Source organism: Cetorhinus maximus, chromosome 1 (genome assembly GCF_964194155.1).
Source record: "Cetorhinus maximus chromosome 1, sCetMax3.hap1.1, whole genome shotgun sequence".
Lineage (NCBI taxonomy): Eukaryota > Metazoa > Chordata > Chondrichthyes > Lamniformes > Cetorhinidae > Cetorhinus > Cetorhinus maximus.
The window spans coordinates 18,748,623-18,766,428 of record NC_135879.1 but is presented as its reverse complement, the minus strand read 5'-3'; the positions used below and the strand labels follow the sequence as shown (position 1 = coordinate 18,766,428).

Below are 17,806 nucleotides of genomic sequence, written 5' to 3'. Positions count from 1 at the left end.
TTGTCTTTTTTCTGGCCGGCACAGAGATGATGGGCTGAATGGCCTCTTTATGAGCCGTAAATTTCCTATGGTTCTATGGTTCTAACTTACCCATGAAATTGTTTGATTCCACTGCGAACCAAACTTTGTTCGCTGAGGCCTACCTTCTGTCAGGGGCCTGGAGCTTTAGTTATTGACCCATCTCAAACTGCCCCTCACTGTGCCTGGATACTTCTCTGCACCTGGCATGCATGCTGACACGAGGCCATGCTGCCAAAAAGCTGGCTGTAAGCATGATACACTAACGCTTGGCATGGGTTTATTCATGCTAATTTTACCTGGCTTTCAATATTAGCACAGTAAATACAGAAAGATTGGGGTTATCATAATCTGTGAGCATTAAAAATGAATTTTAAAGCTATGGATTCCTAATTTCCTCCTATCTTCACAATTCACTTAATAGTTGTAATAGCTAGAGGAAGGCTCCCAAGATCCTTATTTGGGAAAGCAGAAAGTGGTCATTTCTTCCTTGGAGAAATGAATGTGAGATGATGTTCTGGGCAGCTTAGGATGCTTTGTACCTGCGTGCTTGTATTTTCTGTGTCTTTGGGTTTGATTTCAAATTGTATGCCTAGAATATGATTTTTTGGCTACCAAATTGCTTAATATTTCTGTACCTTATCCCTGTATTTACACACAGCCCGAGTATAAGCAGTTGGTTTGAATTTTGTCAGAGTGGCCTTTTTAATCTCAAATTCGGAATCTTGTGATTTTCATTGTGTGGAAGAGAATGCATATAGTGTCAACTCTAATACGTTTCCTGAACATTCAAGATATTGTTTTCACAGGTTAATGGAAGGCGAGGTCTCGTACCAACAAGTTTCCTTGACCCCAGCATTGGATTGCCAAAACCACTGAGACAGAAAGCTGTAAGTAACATGTTCCCTATGTACCTGGTCAGATATTTTATTGAAACACAAGAAAGCTGGCTGAATGCTTTTCCCCTGCCTTTTACTGCTTTGTTTTGCACTTTTGCTGTTATTGGAATTTGTTCAAAAAAAACACGTAATATAAGTTACTTTGGTCATTATTTTAGTTTGAAAACATACACTAAGGCCCAGTTTTTCAATACCAAGGCGGGCGGTTCAAGTGGGAAATTTCCCAGATCACCGCACCCACTTCATGAAAGGATTAACTCTGGTTACTCAGCTGGCTATGTGAGGTAATAATATATTATTTTCAGTGATCTCTTTTGTCAATGGCTCAGTGTCATTTTGCACCAGTGAAAGAGCTCAGAGCTTCTGCTATACTTTAAAAGTTTAACTGATTAACATTTTTACAGGATTGCAGCAATAGCAGTTTTTCTTAAAAGAAAGTTACGAATGAGCATTTTTTAAAGCAGTTCCACACATGCCATTGTTACTACAGAGCTCATTTATTTTTAACGGTGTGTATACTGGGTCAATGGGCAGGGAATTGCCATGAGTTGATGTAGAGGGTATGAGGAGCCATTGGGGTGGGTAGGGGACATAAGTTGGCATGGAGGTGGTGTGGGGCATTGGTAAGACCTTTCCACCTTAATTTTCAAAATGTTCTTGAATCCATACTATGGTTCCTCTGAGCTGTCATGACCTATGATTCATGGAGCAGCTGCCCCAATTCCACGAAAATTGCAAGGGGCTAGGAAATGCCTACCCCAGCAATGGAGCCAGCGAGGTCAGGAGTGCAGGATGCGGGCATGCTACCCACACCACCTAAAATTGGGGGCACTGGGAATGGGGGCAGGAATACTGGAATCTGTTTCCACTGCCATTTTTAAATGGCTGCGGAGTGCTTATGACTCCATGAAAATCTGGGCCTTAACGTGTACTGGTTGAAAGTCTGGTTTTAGCCTGCAATTCCGCGGCCAATTGATGATTACCACAGGCAGGATTTTCTGTTTGGGGTAAGGACCTGGTAGCTGGGATCAAATCTGGGTGACAACCAGCCACTGTTTCAGGATCAGCCACCCAACAGCAATTTTTGCAGGATTGGCCAAGCACTGGCCCAAAGGCACATTCATCATATAATTAAGGGTCAGTGGGAGGCCCTGCAATTCATAGTTGCAGCCTGCTATTGCAGGCAAAGGAGAGAGAGAGGGAGCCTGCGTCTTATGGTGCCATCTCAATACCTTATGTGTAGAAAAGAAATGGTCACAGCTGCTGTCCCTCCATTGGGGAGGGGAAAACCCTCCATACGGTGGCCTGTACTTGCAGCTGTGGCCAGGTAGGTATGGTGACTGTCAGGTGGGATGGGCCGGGGGCGGGAATGGTGGGGTGGGGGGGGCTCAAAGTGATTCTGAAGCACTGCTACTCCCCGCCCCACTTGGGAGCTCACCTCCAGGCATCTGCTGGGCTCCTGATGCCACAACATTGAAGCATAGTGGTAATGTTACTGGACTAATAATCCAGAGGGGGCTGATTAATGCTCCAGAGACATGAGCGCAAATCCCACCAAGGCATTTGAGGGGATTTAAATTCAACTAATAAACCTGGAACAAAATGTTAGTCTCATTAATAATGACCAGGAAACTAGTGATGTAAAAACCCATCTGGTTTACTAATGTCTTTCAAGGGAGGAAATCTGCTGTCCTTACCTGGTCTGGCCTACATGAATCTGCAATGTGGTGGGCCATTAGCTGCCCTCTGAAATAGCCTAGAAAGCCATATAGTTATATCAAATCGCTACAGAGAAAAGCACTGTGGGCGTACATACACATATGGACCCCAGCAGTTCAAGATGGTGGCTCACCCCTAGCTTCTCAAGGGCAGATGACAACAAATTCTGCCTTTGCCAGTGATGCTCATATTCCATGAATGAATATAAAATTATATAGCTCTTTTCATGACCACAGAACTTTCCAAAGTGTTTTACGGCCAGTGAAGTAGTTTTTGAAGTGTAGTCACTGTCTTAATGTAGGAAACATGGCATTCGATTTACGCACACAAACTCCCACAAATGTTAATATGATAACGACCAGATAACCTGTTTTTGTGGTGTTGATTGAGAGAAACCATGGATAACTATCCTGGTCGTCTTCAAAATAGTACCATGGGATTTTATCCACCCTGGGTGGGCAGATGTGGGGGTGGGGATTGCTGCAGATGGGGCCACAGTTTAATGTCTAAACTGAAACTTGGCATTTCCAACAGCACTGCATTTCCTCAGTACTGCACTGGAGAGTCAGCCTTGATTTTTGTGCTCAAGCCTTGGAGTGGGACTTGAAGCCACGATCTTGTCCAGGTGATAGTATGATGGATCGCCCACCCATTGTAGAGTCTGCTGGATTTCTATTGAAATCAGTGATGTGCTAATTAGTCAGCTTCTAGCAAAGGCATTGATCTGCTCCAGCCAATTGTTAGTTAATCAATGTGGTTTCAGATGATCTTTCTTCTCATCCAGACAAGGTCAGTGAGTTCACCTCCAGGACATCATGAGATACTCAAGATTTCTAGCTCCTCAGAAAACTTCCACAAACAAAAACTAAACAACAGGCGACTAATGATGAGAAGAGTATGAATGTGGTAAGTTTGGCAAAGTTCCACATAAAAGGCCGTTACTTAAGTTTAATGCTGTGGGAAATCAGGCATATGATATAATAAAGAGGCTGCTCAGATAATACAGAATGAATTGGACAACATATGTAACTGGACAGTTGAAATTTAGTTGTCAATTGTAAAGTACTGAACGAAGGAAGGCAACTAGTCAACACACATACTCTGTGAATGTTGTAGTAGATGAGGATAAAATTGGATAAGACATAAAAGTTTTAGTAGACTTTGACACGCAAATAGGAACAACCGATGCTGAGCTAACAATCAACAAAGCTGACAGAACGTTAAACTCACTGGTCAAAGCGGTAGAATACAAGTCAGAAGAAGTCCTGATCAAACTGTGCACGCTCTGGTCAGAGCACATCTTGAGTATTGTACCTAGTTCTGGTCACCGAGACTCAGGGAGGCATTTGATTATTGGAGATGATGCAAAGAAAAGTCATGAGTCTGAACTCCAGGCTTAGAGCTTTAAGTTTTGCGGAAAGATGAGCTTTTCAGCCTTAAAAGAAGAGACCTGAGACGTGACCTTACAGAGGTATTCAAGGTTGTAAATAGTATGGAGAAGGTAAATCCGGTAACGTACTCTAAGTTAACTTGCGAGAGTGGAACAAGAAGTTACTAGTTCAAACTAGTAAAAGACAAATTTAGAATGGATATTTGGTTTACTTCATCGCACTAAAAGTGATCGGTATATAGCCTGGACACCTGGAGCAGAATCTTATGCTCCCAGGGGTTGGTTGGCAGGCGGGGCAGGGTAGAAAAATTGAACATACTTCCACGGGCACTAATCCCGATGCCTATCTGCCTGCCCGCCACTAAAGAGCCTGCTCCCATCCTGCCGCAATTTTTTCCAAGGTTGTTAGAGGCCGGAGTCAAGTTTGAAGCCTGCAGGGTCTCACTCTTCAGGCTGTTGGCAGGAAAGGGGGTGTCCTCCGTTACAGCTCTCCTTAGGCTCACTGGAGGCCACCACCTATCACCCTGCCCAAGGTCTGGCCCCACCTCTGGGTTTCCCCCCTTGTTGGCCTGTGCACTTTGGCCACATCTCCTCACCATGGCCTCCTATCGTAGCCCCAGTGAAACTGCCCCTCCTCCCCCAACCCTCCAACTTACCTCCCAATTCTGCTGCAGTGAAAATCTCTGTTGGGGACCATTCCTAGTGGAGTTGCTGGGAGTAGAGAGCTGACAGCCATTTGATTGGCCAGCAGCTCTTGAAGGCAAGGGCTTCCTCCCCAGATGGGGGCAGAAGTCTTGCCCTGAGCCATGAAGACCCTTCCAAACATTAAATGGCTATGAGGAACTCTCGCCAGAGCCGGTTTGGCGGGGTGGGGGGGGGGGGGGGGGGCGGGCGGGGGGTGCGCTCAGCTTTTTGCTGCAGTGCAGGAACCCCAATGTAAAATAAAATCCTGCGTCCGAATCTGAGTGCAAGCAAAAGCCTTGCAATTATTTAAGAACAAATTGGTGTTGAAACAGGGACTCTAGGGTCATACTGAATGAATTTTTAAAAATTTGATTATGAAATGTGGGCATCGCTGGCTAGGCTAGCATTCATTGCCCATCCCTAATTGCCCTTGAGAAGGTGGTGGTGAGCTACTTTCTTGAATTGCTGCAGTCCATGTGGTGTAGGTAACAATGCTATTGTGGAGTTGCCGGATTTTGACCAAGCAACAGTGAAGGAATGATGATATATTTCCAAGTCAGGATGGTGAGTGGCTTGGAGAGGAACTTCCAGGTAATGGTGTTCCCATGTGTCTGCTGCCTTGTTCTTCTAGATGGTAGCGCTTGTGGGTTTGGAAGGTGCTGCCTAAGGAGGCTTGGTGAGTTCCTGCAGTGCATCTTGTAGATGGTACACACTGCTGCTACTGTGTGTTGGTGATGGAGGGAGTGAATGTTTGTGGATTGGGTGCCAATCAAGCAGGCTACTTTGTCCTGGATAGTGTCAAGCTTCTTGAGTGTTGTTGGAGCTGCACTCATCCAGGCAAGTGGAGAATATTCCATCACACTCCTGATTTGTGCCTTGTAGATGGTGGACAGGCTTTGGGGAGTCAAGAGGTGAGTTACTCACTGCAGGATTCCTAGCCTCTGACCTGCTATTGTAGCCACAGTATTTATATGGTTAGTCTAGTTCAGTTTCTGGTCAACGTTAACCTCCAGGGTGTTGATAGTGGATGATTCAGCAATGGTAATGCCATTGAATGTCAAGGGGTGATGGTTAGATTCTCTCTTGTTGGAGATGGTTATTGTCTGGCACTTGTAATACGTGAATGTTACTTGCCACTTGTCAGCCCAATTGGATAATGTCCAGTTCTTGTTGCATTTGGACATCGACGTCTTCAGTGACTGAGGAGTTGCAATTGCTGCTGAACATTGTGCAATTATCAGTGAACATCCACATTTCTGATCTTATGATGGAAGGAAGGTCATTCATTAATGAAACAGCTGAAGATGGTTGGGCCGAGGACACTACCCTGAGGAACTCCTGCAGTGATGTCCTGGAGCTGAGGACTTACCTCCGACAACCACAACCATCTTCCTTTGTGCTAGGTATGACTCCAACCAGCAGAGTTTTTGCTGTGATTCCCATTGACTCCAGTTTTGCTAGGGTGCCTTGATGCCACACTCGGTCAAATGCTGCCTTGATGTCAAGGGCAGTCACTCTCACCTCACCTCTGGAGTTCAGCTCTTTTGTCCATGTTTGAACCAAGGATGAACTAAGTTGGTCTTTCTCATCTGTAATTATCTTCTGTCTACTTAGTGGTATCTTTTGCACTTTATGGACTGGTAAGCATACACTGATGAATAGTGGGGAAGGTAGAGAAAGGAGAAGATGAGTGCATGTTGTTTTGTCTGCCACCTCCATACTGTCTTCATGTAGGAGTCTGCTGCAAGAAAACTGCGCCTGCATGCTAATGACATGCAAATGAGACATGTCATTTGTACACTGAATCCTAAAGGCAGAAGCAGTTTGCTCAATTTAGGGATCCAGAGATTAGTGGAGGAATCACTAGTAGAGAACTTGGAGAGGTTATATGAATACCATATGGTTGGAAATATGGGTGTGTTTTGTGGGGCATCTCATAAGTGGACATGCAGAAGTCGCACTGCAGATGATGCATTCCTAATAAGCGAGGAAAGAAAACCTTGGCCAATTACTCTAAAGCAGGCTTGTCCAACACGCGACCTATGGGCCGACTCTGGCCCCTGAAGCCCCTCTATGCGGACCCCCGTGCCAGTTTTCAAAATGCCGTTCAAACAGGTAAGCTGGAGTGGAAGATTATTCTAGGAGCATCAGTGGTGTTGAGTTTGTTGGGAGAACGAGGTTCTCTTTCAGGAGGGAGGAGAGAGAGTGCCGTGGGCATCTGGAAAGTGAGGCTGTCTGCGAGGTCCGGGAGTGAGACTCTGCAGAGCCCAGGGTCAGAGAGGGGTGGGTGGGGAATGGACTGGATGGTGTATAAGAGATTGAGCATATGCGTGACAGAGAGTTTGTGTGTGTAGTGGGGTGGAGTGGGGGGTGGAAGTGAAAGTGTGGGAGGGAGAGGGAGAGTGAGGGAGTGTTTGCCTTACTCCCAGTCTCAGCTTTCTCACTCACTCTCACCACCACAAACCAACGCATACATACACCCACTCACACAGCGGGTGAGGCTGAATGAGTGAGCACCCTGAGACTGGGAGTGAGCCGGACACATGCACACTGAAGCTCTGGTCACTTTTATTCATTATTCTTTTTTTAACTTAACAATTTATTGCTTTGACATTGCTTTAATTTTGCTCAGCAAGTTGTTTCATTTCTTAATATCACAACTTTTTTTTGAAATTCAGTTTAATATTATGTCAAACCTAATCTTTCCAAAATTTACTCGTCAGTCCCTTCGCTGAGAAAAAAAATGTAAAAGTGCCCCCCCCACCCCCCAAGCGAAAAGATTGGACAAGCCTGAGTCTAAAGACAATGGTTTTCTTCAAACCTGAAATGTCATTGTGTATATACCGGCACACGCATACAGGGGTACTGACTTTGGCTTTTGGCAGCTGACCAGTGTAGCACGCTGGCACTTCTCCCATACCTGTGACAAAAAGATAGCCTCCAATGTGAGGCTTTGACTGCATTTCCATCGGAAAGACCAGGTACACGGTGCGGGAGCTTTGTAGGGCCTTTTCAGGTCTACAGCACCTGTAACTGGTCAGGGTGTGCATGGTGTACAATTGTCCAGTTCCAACCTAAAATAGCCATCAGGATCCTCGGATCCCAACTGCATATTAAACGCAGCCTACCTCTTGAAGATGGAGGGATCTATTGCTGCCCAGCGGTGTGCCCCTTTTAAAATGGCACCAGCTATGTTGACACTAATTATGGCTTGTAGCACTATTGATAAGGCTACCAGCCCCATTTTGAGGCCATTACTGCCCAGTCAATGCGGGTGTAGCAAGTGAACATCAGCTCCGTGTTCCACAGCATGTACACCACTGCTCAGATTGAGAGTCAGACTGTTGCTACAAGTCTCAGAGGCACTGAAGTGCTGCTCTCTGCTGAGCATAGCCTGGCAGGAATGAATAAGGCATCAGTGGGCCAAAATTAGCTGTCAAAGTTACAGTGAGACTAATGTTGTAGACAGTGGAACTGCCTATTATTGATGAGTAAATGATACAGCAATACAGACAACAGGTTCTCTGCCTCACCAGTGAAATGCATTGAATATGTTGAGGTTGCTGTATCTATCTGGGTGCGTACAAACTAAACTCGCCACAAAAAGTTAAATCTTGTCATTTTAAGCTATCCTTTTAACAATGTGATACAGATAATTGTTAAAAACTGCCAATCAACCTCACAGACACGAAAACTATTAAAAATACTGACTATCTCATTAAGTCTCATTTGTCAGGTATTGAAGATTTTTAAAATCTTGAATTTTACATTTTCTTTTCTTTTTCTGTTGCTTTTTATTCCTCTCTTAATCGAATCTTTATTTCCCCTGGTTATTTCTTCCTTTCTACCTAATTTGACATTGAATTCACCCACTCTAATTTAAACTTCCTTCTCTGTGCTGGTAATCTCACAATCCTTCAATCTGATTGGTTAAGGAGATACCCAATTGCTTGCTCAGTTCACTCAGGTCCCAGATACCCTGTTTCCCTTGCTGCGATGTTATCAACTTGCACTTCAAATTGACACGCAAAAAATTTTAAAATCCTGAACGTGCCATTAGATATCCTGGTGCAGCAAAATCTGGGCCATTATTGTAATACACTTCAGCAGGCTATCCCGGTAATTGTTACAAGGACAAAAGATAAATGACATTGTAACATCTCTGGTCATAAGAGATTATTCCACTTTCCTCTTTCATCACTTTTATAATGTGTGGTGTTAGGATAGAGTCCTTGGAACAAATACTGAAGTATTTAATTTCTCACTGATCAGCATCAATTGTAATTCCTAATAAAATCACCCGGAATGGTTAACAATGAAGATGATTTTGGAATTAAAATTGACAACTACCTTCTCATTGTAGACATGTTATAATGTTTAAACTGACTCAACAAATAGTTTTGATAGAGAGCAAAAGCTAACATCTCCAGTGACTGATTATGCTTTATCCTATGTAATCTAATTGGCACAACATTTATGAATCTAGCCCCATACTTTATATCGATTGAGAGTGTAGTTGCTCTTAAAGACGAGGTAGCATTGTTTATTTGTTACATAACTCAGATCATGTTCACACTAAGTCCATAAAAAGGGCTGAGTTTAGCACTCTGCATGCACAAATGGTAATTGTTATATATAAAGTTATTCCATGCTATACCTTTGTTATTAAATATATTTACTTTTTGTTTTGAAAATCTTTGCAGAAATGAAGTTTAAAAGAATGCTGTTATTATCTGGAAGATTTAAATGTGCACTGCTATTTGCCAAATAGTCTCATCTGGTAAATCTTCTATGAATTACTGAAGCCTGTACGTGCAGGCTAGGAGTCTCTGCTGAATGAAGTTTCTTCTCCACTTCCATTCGGTGCTAAGTCCCAACAAAGCCACAGCCTTGTACTAACCTTTGCCTTTACTTTATTGCCAGGTATATGTATTTAATTTTCATACTACCTCCCCATTGTTCCTGTTTTGTATTCCTGGCCAAAATCCTGGATCTTTGCATTTGGCCTTTTGTGTCAAATGTCCTTGTGCACTTTTCATCTTTTTTAGTAAAGAAAATTCTTACTTAAAAACATAACTAATAATTAAATGGAACAAATCTGCATTATAGCTCTTAACAGAAAAGTATTGCAGTGCTGTTGTTCTGCTTCTGAAAACAGATGAATAACAGCACATTTATTTTGCTAGAAATAACAAAACTCAGCAAACAACTTTCCTTATTCACTCATTTTGTAATAAAATATGTTTTCAAATTTGGTTTCTCTTTGTGAATATTACATAATTAAACACATATAGGTTGATGATCAATGCCTTGGATAAATAATGAACTCAAGGGCCTCCTGTTGAATTAATTTACACAACTTGTTTCATTGTGATGAATACAAACTCTGTTTTTGTGTGTTGTATGCAACAAACCTGTGCATACGTGAAGGATACGTGTAGCGTGAAGCTCTCCTGGCGGCATTTGTGTGTGGTTTGGTCAAGGAATCTTTTTTAAAAGAGAGTTTTTTTTTTAAAGCACAGTTATCACTAAGCAAATGTGTTTAACATTTCGCTTATTTTGAAGTATATCTCAGGACTTTATTCAGGAGGCAATAGTGCTTACTCACTGTTTGTTCTATATTTGTATATTATGTGTACAGTATAAGACAACTTGTTTGCACTTTTCATTGTCTATTGCACCTGAATAAGAAACAAGTACTTTTGAATTTATTTTTTTAATAGAAATAAAACTGCACTAACAGCTTAAGAGATATTTTAAAAAAGTGAAATTTCTCTTCCTAAAGTTGTTCTTGCAAGAAAATCCCTTCTAAAACCATTGATAATTAGTCATTTAAAAAAAGGTAATTCATTGGTTGCTGCTGTAGTTATCAATCCTGGTATTTGGCTGAAATAAAAGCTCTCCAGCAATGACAGCTCTTCCTGTGGTGTGAATCACTTACCTAAAATACTATTTAATAGGTTTTTGGATTCTCTGATACAGCCACAGTAAAACGTGTGAATTATTAGACTTCGGAAATTTTTGATATTAAATATCATCCCAAGTTCCCTTAGTTTACTTAGGCTCCAAGATGGTAATTGCTAACTGTATTGAAACATTAACAGACTTATAATAGTTTACACCAGACTTTACCAAACCAACAGAATCAACATAATTGAAATATGATTAACGTCAATGCAAAGTTATACTCTGTCCTATTTAATCACTAGTGAAATAAATGGAAACAATTTAATTTAACAATAAATTTTGCTAGTAATGTTGAACTTTTACTGACTGGCAAAGAATGTGGATAATCCAAAATCAGTAAGTTATTTTTTTGCATGAGACATAGTGATTCTGCTCAAATGAGGAAATGGGTCAGTTGAAGGGGTCCCTTTGCAATCCCTTTCCTCCAAACTCTTGTAATGTTAGTTAATAGAAAACTTCAGTGCATGAGTTGTTGATATTGTACTGTGGCCTTGTGACAAACAGCAAATCTAAACTTTAATCCATTTATGTTAAACCAGCAGATGTGGAACAAACTCCACATCTCTACTTCTTTCTTTACCAGTGTGGCGAAAAAGGACGCGTGATTATACGTGCGTGTATACACACGCAACACAGCAAACAGATTTTCATTGTGTTTTTACATATTATGAATCCTTCAGTGCCTTACAGAGGCAGAGAGGAATTAATATTTTGGTTTCTGCACAAGTCAAAAAAGTTTGGATTTTGTCTGTCCAAGCCAAACTCTCTTACAAGACTGTGTTATGGTCTCTTCACATGACTTGACCTTGAGATTTTTTTCCTTTGTACACAAGGGCCTTGCAAAACAAATGGAATAGAGTTTAGATGTGTATTTTATTAAAAATAGATGCATAAGAAAAATGTCAGATTTCTAATGTACAGATTATTGAATTCATGTATTGTAGTCACCACTGTTTCTTAAATGGTTGTACATCACACATTTATAAAATGTTTATTAACTAATACTAAAATTACTTAACCCTGTTGATTTACTTGTTAATAAAATTGTAAGGTTATTTTTGTAAGCTGGTAATATGTAAATGATTTGTATACATTTGTATATTGTATAATGTATGCATTTTGTATTAAAATGAGAATAAAAAGTTCTTCTGGTAATTAGTTTTTCTCCCCACGCAATTTTGGATATGAAGATTGGAGGGAATAGAAAGCACAACAATGTTCAAAAGGCAATGGAAGTTAACAGAGTCATGTTTTTAACATAAATATGAGCATGTATGTGTATGTAAGTGTGGCCAAATTTAGCTTTCACTGAGGAGTTGACTCCTCTGGTAGAAGCAAATTAAATGAATTTGGATAACCTTAATCAAGTTTTTATATGCAATTCTTTAGAACATAGTTTTGCACCATGGTGTCAATCGCATTCAAAGGCTGCAAAGGTGTTGAACATTTCAAATGTCACAGTCACCTTGGGTGGATATTGAAGTGTATTGTTGTAGCATAGAAAACTAACTTGTGCCTGAACTGTTCTTTCATTGATCTGAATGTGCTAGGTGCTTACAATATCACCACATGAGGTTTAAAAATAAATAGGAGTCACGTAACAGAATGATTGAAAGATGGTCATAAAATAGAAAACAAGGCAGGAGTTTCTTAAACTGACAAGTAGAAAGTAGTGTCTGTTAGGCAACCGTGCACAGAAATAATCTGGTCTCAGAAATTGAAAACCTAATGTCAAAATTGACAGATAATACAAAACTGGCAAGTATCGCTAATACGGAAAGACATAAGAAAGAATACTTGGAAGTCCATGGTAAAATCGGGCAAAGTCAGCATAGTTTCATCAAGGGGAGGTCATACCTGACAAGTCTGTTAGAATTCTTTGAGGAGGTAATGAGTAGGTTAGACAAAGGAGAGCCAATGGATGTTATCTACTTGGACTTCCAGAAGGCCTTTGACAAGGTGCCGCACAGGAGGCTGCTCAGAAAGATAAGAGCCCATGGTGTTAGAGGTAAGGTACTAGCATGGATAGAAGATTGGCTGTCTGGCAGGAGGCAGAGAGTGGGGATAAGGGGGTCCTTCTCAGGATGGCGACCGGTGACTAGTGGAGTTCCGCAGGGGTCAGTGTTGGGACCACAACTTTTCACTTTATACATTAATGATCTCTAGATGAAGGAACTGAGGGCATCCTGGCTAAGTTTGCAGATGATACAAAGATAGGTGGAGGGACAGGTAGTATGGGCAAAGAAGTGGCAAATGGAATACAACGTGGGGAAGTGTGAGGTCATGCACTTTGGTGGAAGAATAGAGGCATAGACTATTTTCTAAATGGGGAGAGAATTCAGAAATCTGGAGTGCAAAGGGATTTGGGAGTCCTAGTCCAGGATTCTCTTAAGGTTAACTTGCAGGTTGACGCAGTAGTTAGGAAGGCAAATGCAATGTTGGCATTTATTTCGAGAGGACTAGAATATAAAAGCAGGGATGTGCTGCTGAGGCTTTATAAGGCTCTGGTCAGATCACGTTTAGAATATTGTGAGCCATTTTGGGCCCTGTATCTCAGGAAGGATGTGCTGGCCCTGGAGAGGGTCCAGAGGAAGTTCACAAGAACGATCCCAGGAATGAAAGGCTTAACATATGAGGAACGTTTGAGGACTCTGGGTCTATACTCGATGGAGTTTAGAAGGATGAGGGGGGATCTGATTGAAACTTACAGAATACTGAAAGGCCGGGAAAGAGTGGACGTGGGGAAGATGTTTCCATTAGTAGGAGAGACTAGGACCCGAGGGCACAGCCTCAGAGTAAAGGGAAGACCTTTTAGAACAGAGATGAGGAGAAACTTCTTTAGCCAGAGAGTGGTGAATCTATGGAATTCATTGCCACAGAAGGCCGTGGAGGCGAGGTCATTGAGTGTATTTAAGATCGAGATAGATAGGTTCTTGATTGGTAAGGGGATGAAAGGTTACGGGGAGATGGCGGGAGAATGGGGTTGAGAAACTTATCAGCCATGATTGAATGGCAGAGCAGACTCGATGGGCCGAATGGCCTAATTTCTGCTCCTATGTCTTATGGTCTTATAACAGGCAGATAAATGGAAAATTAAGTGCAGGTTAGTGAAGTGTGAGAGGGTTCATTTTGGTAGGAGGAATAATGAGGAAACTTATTCTTTGGAAGGGAAGAAACCAAATGGGGTAAAAGAGCAGAAAGGTCAGAGAAAATACATTTGTAAATCACAAAAAGCAGAACACAAATCGGTAAGGCCATAAATAGTGCAAAGTAGTGGGGTTTATTTCTTGAGGAGTAGAATGTAAAAGCAGCATCACCATATAGTCTGCTGGCAGAAGGGTTGATAGCCAAACAACATAGATTTATTGGGAAAAGAACTGAGAAGACATGAAGACAAAATTGTTTATGCAACAAGTTATGATAATTTATGAATTGTATATATACTTGGAAAGGAATATCTTGCAGAGCTATGGGCATGGATCAGGGAATTGGGATTAAATAGATAGCTCTTCAAAATGCTAGTACAGACATAATGGGCCAAATGGCTTCCTTCGGTGCTGTGTAAAATTCATCCTAAATTTTTATTTCTGATACTAAGATGATAAATCTACATAGAGTCATGGTTTACCACACTTATAGTGTTACAAAGCATTTAGAGCATGGAGGCAGTTCATTTAGCCCAACAGATCCCCATGCCAGTGTTTATGTCCCACAAAGAATGTTTGCACTTTTAGTCTACATACTACTGGGAAGGATTTACAAGGATGTTGCCAAAATTGGGATGAGTAACTTTCAGTAAATATTGAGGGAATTAGGCACTTTGCTTTGGAAATGAGAAAAGTAATAGGACCTGATTAAAACAAAAAGTTTTCGCTTTTGGATGAGTCCAGCACAAGGAGATGTATGTCTAAATCTAAGTTAACCATTAACCAATGCAATAAGGATTTGGGATGAATTTCTTAACAAGTGAGTGGTGAATATATGAAACATGCTGCCACATGTTGTTGTTAAAGTAGGTGGCATTAATGTAATTAAGGAAAGCTTAATGTATCCATGCAGAAGAAGGGAAAAGGGGATCATGACTGCAGGGAGGGAAGAGGTAAGAGGTTGGAGGAGGAAAAAAACAGTATTGATCAATTTGACTGAATTTCCTGCTATCGATTCTTTGTAGGTCCCCTGTGAAATGAGTTTAGGGAGTCATAACCAAATTGCCAGTGCACATCAGCTCACAACACCAAAGTGGTTCAGCAAAACTCTGCTCAAATTTAACAACCTTACTAACTTGTATTGGAAACAAAATGTCACATGAGTGCTCTCTTGAGATCTAGGTTAAGAGATTATGGCCTCAATGTTGATACTGAGTGAAAAAGAACTTTGTTTTCACTGGGTTCTGCTCTATGGAGTATAGCAGTAGTTAATGCGGACAATGAGCTTGGACTTTATAGGGTGGCGGTGGCCCGGTCCACCATCCAGAAAATCAAGGGCTACATCCTCTCAGTCAGTCATGGAAGCCCCGATTGAATTTAATATTCCTCAGGCCTTTAACTGCCTGCTTATGCCCCTTTTAGAAATAAGGTATCACCCCCAAGAGTTTCCAGCCAATTGGAGGGCCAGCTGCTCTTTAGCCACAACAACGTCACTAGGAGTGTTGGCCGCTGCTGGTACTGCAGCAGGCTTGGATCCAGCGGAGATGAAGGAAGATCCTGCATAAAGGTAAGTCAGATCAGGCTCACCAGGGCCAATCCAGCAAGCCACAGTGATGGGGTGGGGATCGACTGTGATGGCAGAGGGGTGTTACTTTTGGTGGGGACAGTCCTGTCACTAGCAGTGTGCACCACAGGATGCCTGATTAGGAGCCACCACTGAGCCTGCAGGGAGGCCACAGGGTATACCAGTGGTGGTAGGAAGCACCCCCCCCCCCCCACCATCCCACCCAATTTTAGGGCCCTCCTGCCTCCCATCATGCTTTGTGTGATCCCATACAATGCCAGCAGCCAAATAGGAAAATGTGTCTCATTTCCACCTCTGAGTAGGCACAAAAAATATTTACCCAGCTTTAATTATTAAAATTGAGTAGAATGTTCACTTCTGGCTGAGTGGTGGAGGTGATATCCAGGCATCGTTCAACAAGCAGTTGACTGCCATGATAGAACAATAGAGCATTTTTAGATGAATGAGCCAAGGTGATTTTAATAGATGTCTTCATCTTCCTATGACACTTATTTTGAATGCATATTCAGCAAAACTACTCAAGTGTCAAATAGTCACTTTCTAGTACAGAACTTAAGTATTGCTGAGAAAAGAAACATGCTATTGAAGTTTTTTGTCTTGCACTCATCAGGACAGAATTGCAAGAATACCAAATTTCAAGGGGAACAACAATTTATACTGCATGAGAAATTTGGTGTTCTTACAATCCTGTCCTGATGAGTGCAAGATGAGAAACTTCGACAGCATGTCTCTTTTTACAGCAATATTCAAATGTCCTTATATTCCTGCAATTTATTTTGTATGGCTACAAAATTAGAAAGTGCAATTGATAATTTTCCACTTACCTTCATAAAGTCAAGTCCTGGAAAAACATCATGACTCAAGACAACAAAGCACAATAATAACGATGGGCTGAATCTTGGGGTTGGCGTGTGGGGGCAGGCCCGACATGCCGACAGGTAAAATAGCGCATGATGACATTGGACGTGCGTCCCAGCGTTATCTTGATATTTTGCTCAGTGGGCACCTGCTGAAATGCCAATGGCCTAGTAAGGCTATTAAGAAAGTAATTAAACTAGTTAAGAATGCTGCCTGTCCAACCTTAAGTTGGTGGGCAGCCGAAAAGCCCAAGCGGCCTTTGCATTTTTCAGGAAATCTCATCCACAGGTGGGATGAGGTTTCCTGAAGCTTTTATTAAACAACTGAATAAATTTCCCCACCTATACAAACATGTCCCAACTCATGTGATACTGTCACATGAGGGGACATGTTTGAATAAACTTTTACATCATTTATTGAAGTTTTCTATTGTCTATTCAATCTCCCTGAGGCAGCTCTGTACCTCAGAGAGATTGCTGCACTCTTTTGCACATGTGCAAAAGAGCACAGGCCCCGACTCTCCCTCCTCCATCCGCCCAGGTAGCACTGAGTGCTACTGGCTGCGCATGACGCTGGGCTGGTCTTAGTTGGCCCACCTACGTAAAATGGTGGTGTGCAGCCGATCGCGGGCAGCGATTGGCTCCACACCTGCTCCCTCCCAGCCCACCCGCCATCAGTAAAATCCTGGCCTAAGTTACACAGCACCAATATGTTCAGCACCATTGATATCTCTCACACAGAGTGTGGAATATAGAATATTAACATGATGACTGGAATTATATCTGCTCCTTAACAGTTACATCAAAAATACACAGTGTTAAGCATAGCTGCCATTTCAAGTATAATCTTAATAGGAAAAATTAAATTCACTGGCCTGTTTCTTCCCAAAATGGAAAGTAATGAATCACCAATGAGTCGAGGGTTGGGATCAGCTACTATGGTTATAAAATAAAAAAGATAAAATACTTTTCTAAGAACTAAGTATAGATTTGATGTAAGCTGGCATTGCAGGATGGAACTGCACTTTTACCTGTTAAAATATTTCTGTAGTTATTCCAACTGTGTTGAAGTAATACCTAGCACCACTGGGCTAAGCTAACATGATGGCAATGGTAATTTCATCAAATTGGCTACACAGACCCCATTGTGTTTCACTGAACAGTAAATGACATGGTTTATGAGGTGTTCTAAATTTGTGTGAAAATATTCTGATGTAATTACACAATCATTTTTTTGTTTTGGTGTCCCTTCAAGGAACTGTTCTAGCTATGGACTTTGACAAAATTTTATTAATGGTATTGCAATATTTTTTTAATAAATGACCGTGATCTTCTGTGCAACAGCTATCATCATTGGATCTCTGCTCTGCTCAAACCTTTCCCTGGCTCGATGCTGCTCTGCATTTTTGCCAGGTCTTTCAGGCCCAGCTTCCCCAGAAATGTAGAGCACAGCATCCCTAGGGGGACTCCATTGCAGTGGAGTAGAGTCAGGGGAAAGACAAGCAGGACCCCCTTTTTTATGGCACTAGCTGTCACGTTAG

At 41.8% G+C, this 17,806-nt stretch overlaps 1 protein-coding gene across 1 annotated transcript in view; it reads left to right on the top strand.

Moving 5' to 3' along the window:
- The window catches only part of LOC144688852 (uncharacterized), a 582,637-nt gene extending 570,679 nt beyond the window's left edge, over positions 1–11,958 (top strand). The window contains exons 47-49 of the mRNA XM_078555848.1: positions 828–908; positions 3,421–3,542; positions 9,414–11,958. Of these exons, the coding sequence (XP_078411974.1) occupies positions 828–908; positions 3,421–3,537 (198 nt within the window). The 3' untranslated portion in view covers positions 3,538–3,542; positions 9,414–11,958. The remainder of the gene's footprint in view (positions 1–827; positions 909–3,420; positions 3,543–9,413) is intronic.
- The last annotated feature ends 5,848 nt before the right edge of the window (positions 11,959–17,806 follow it).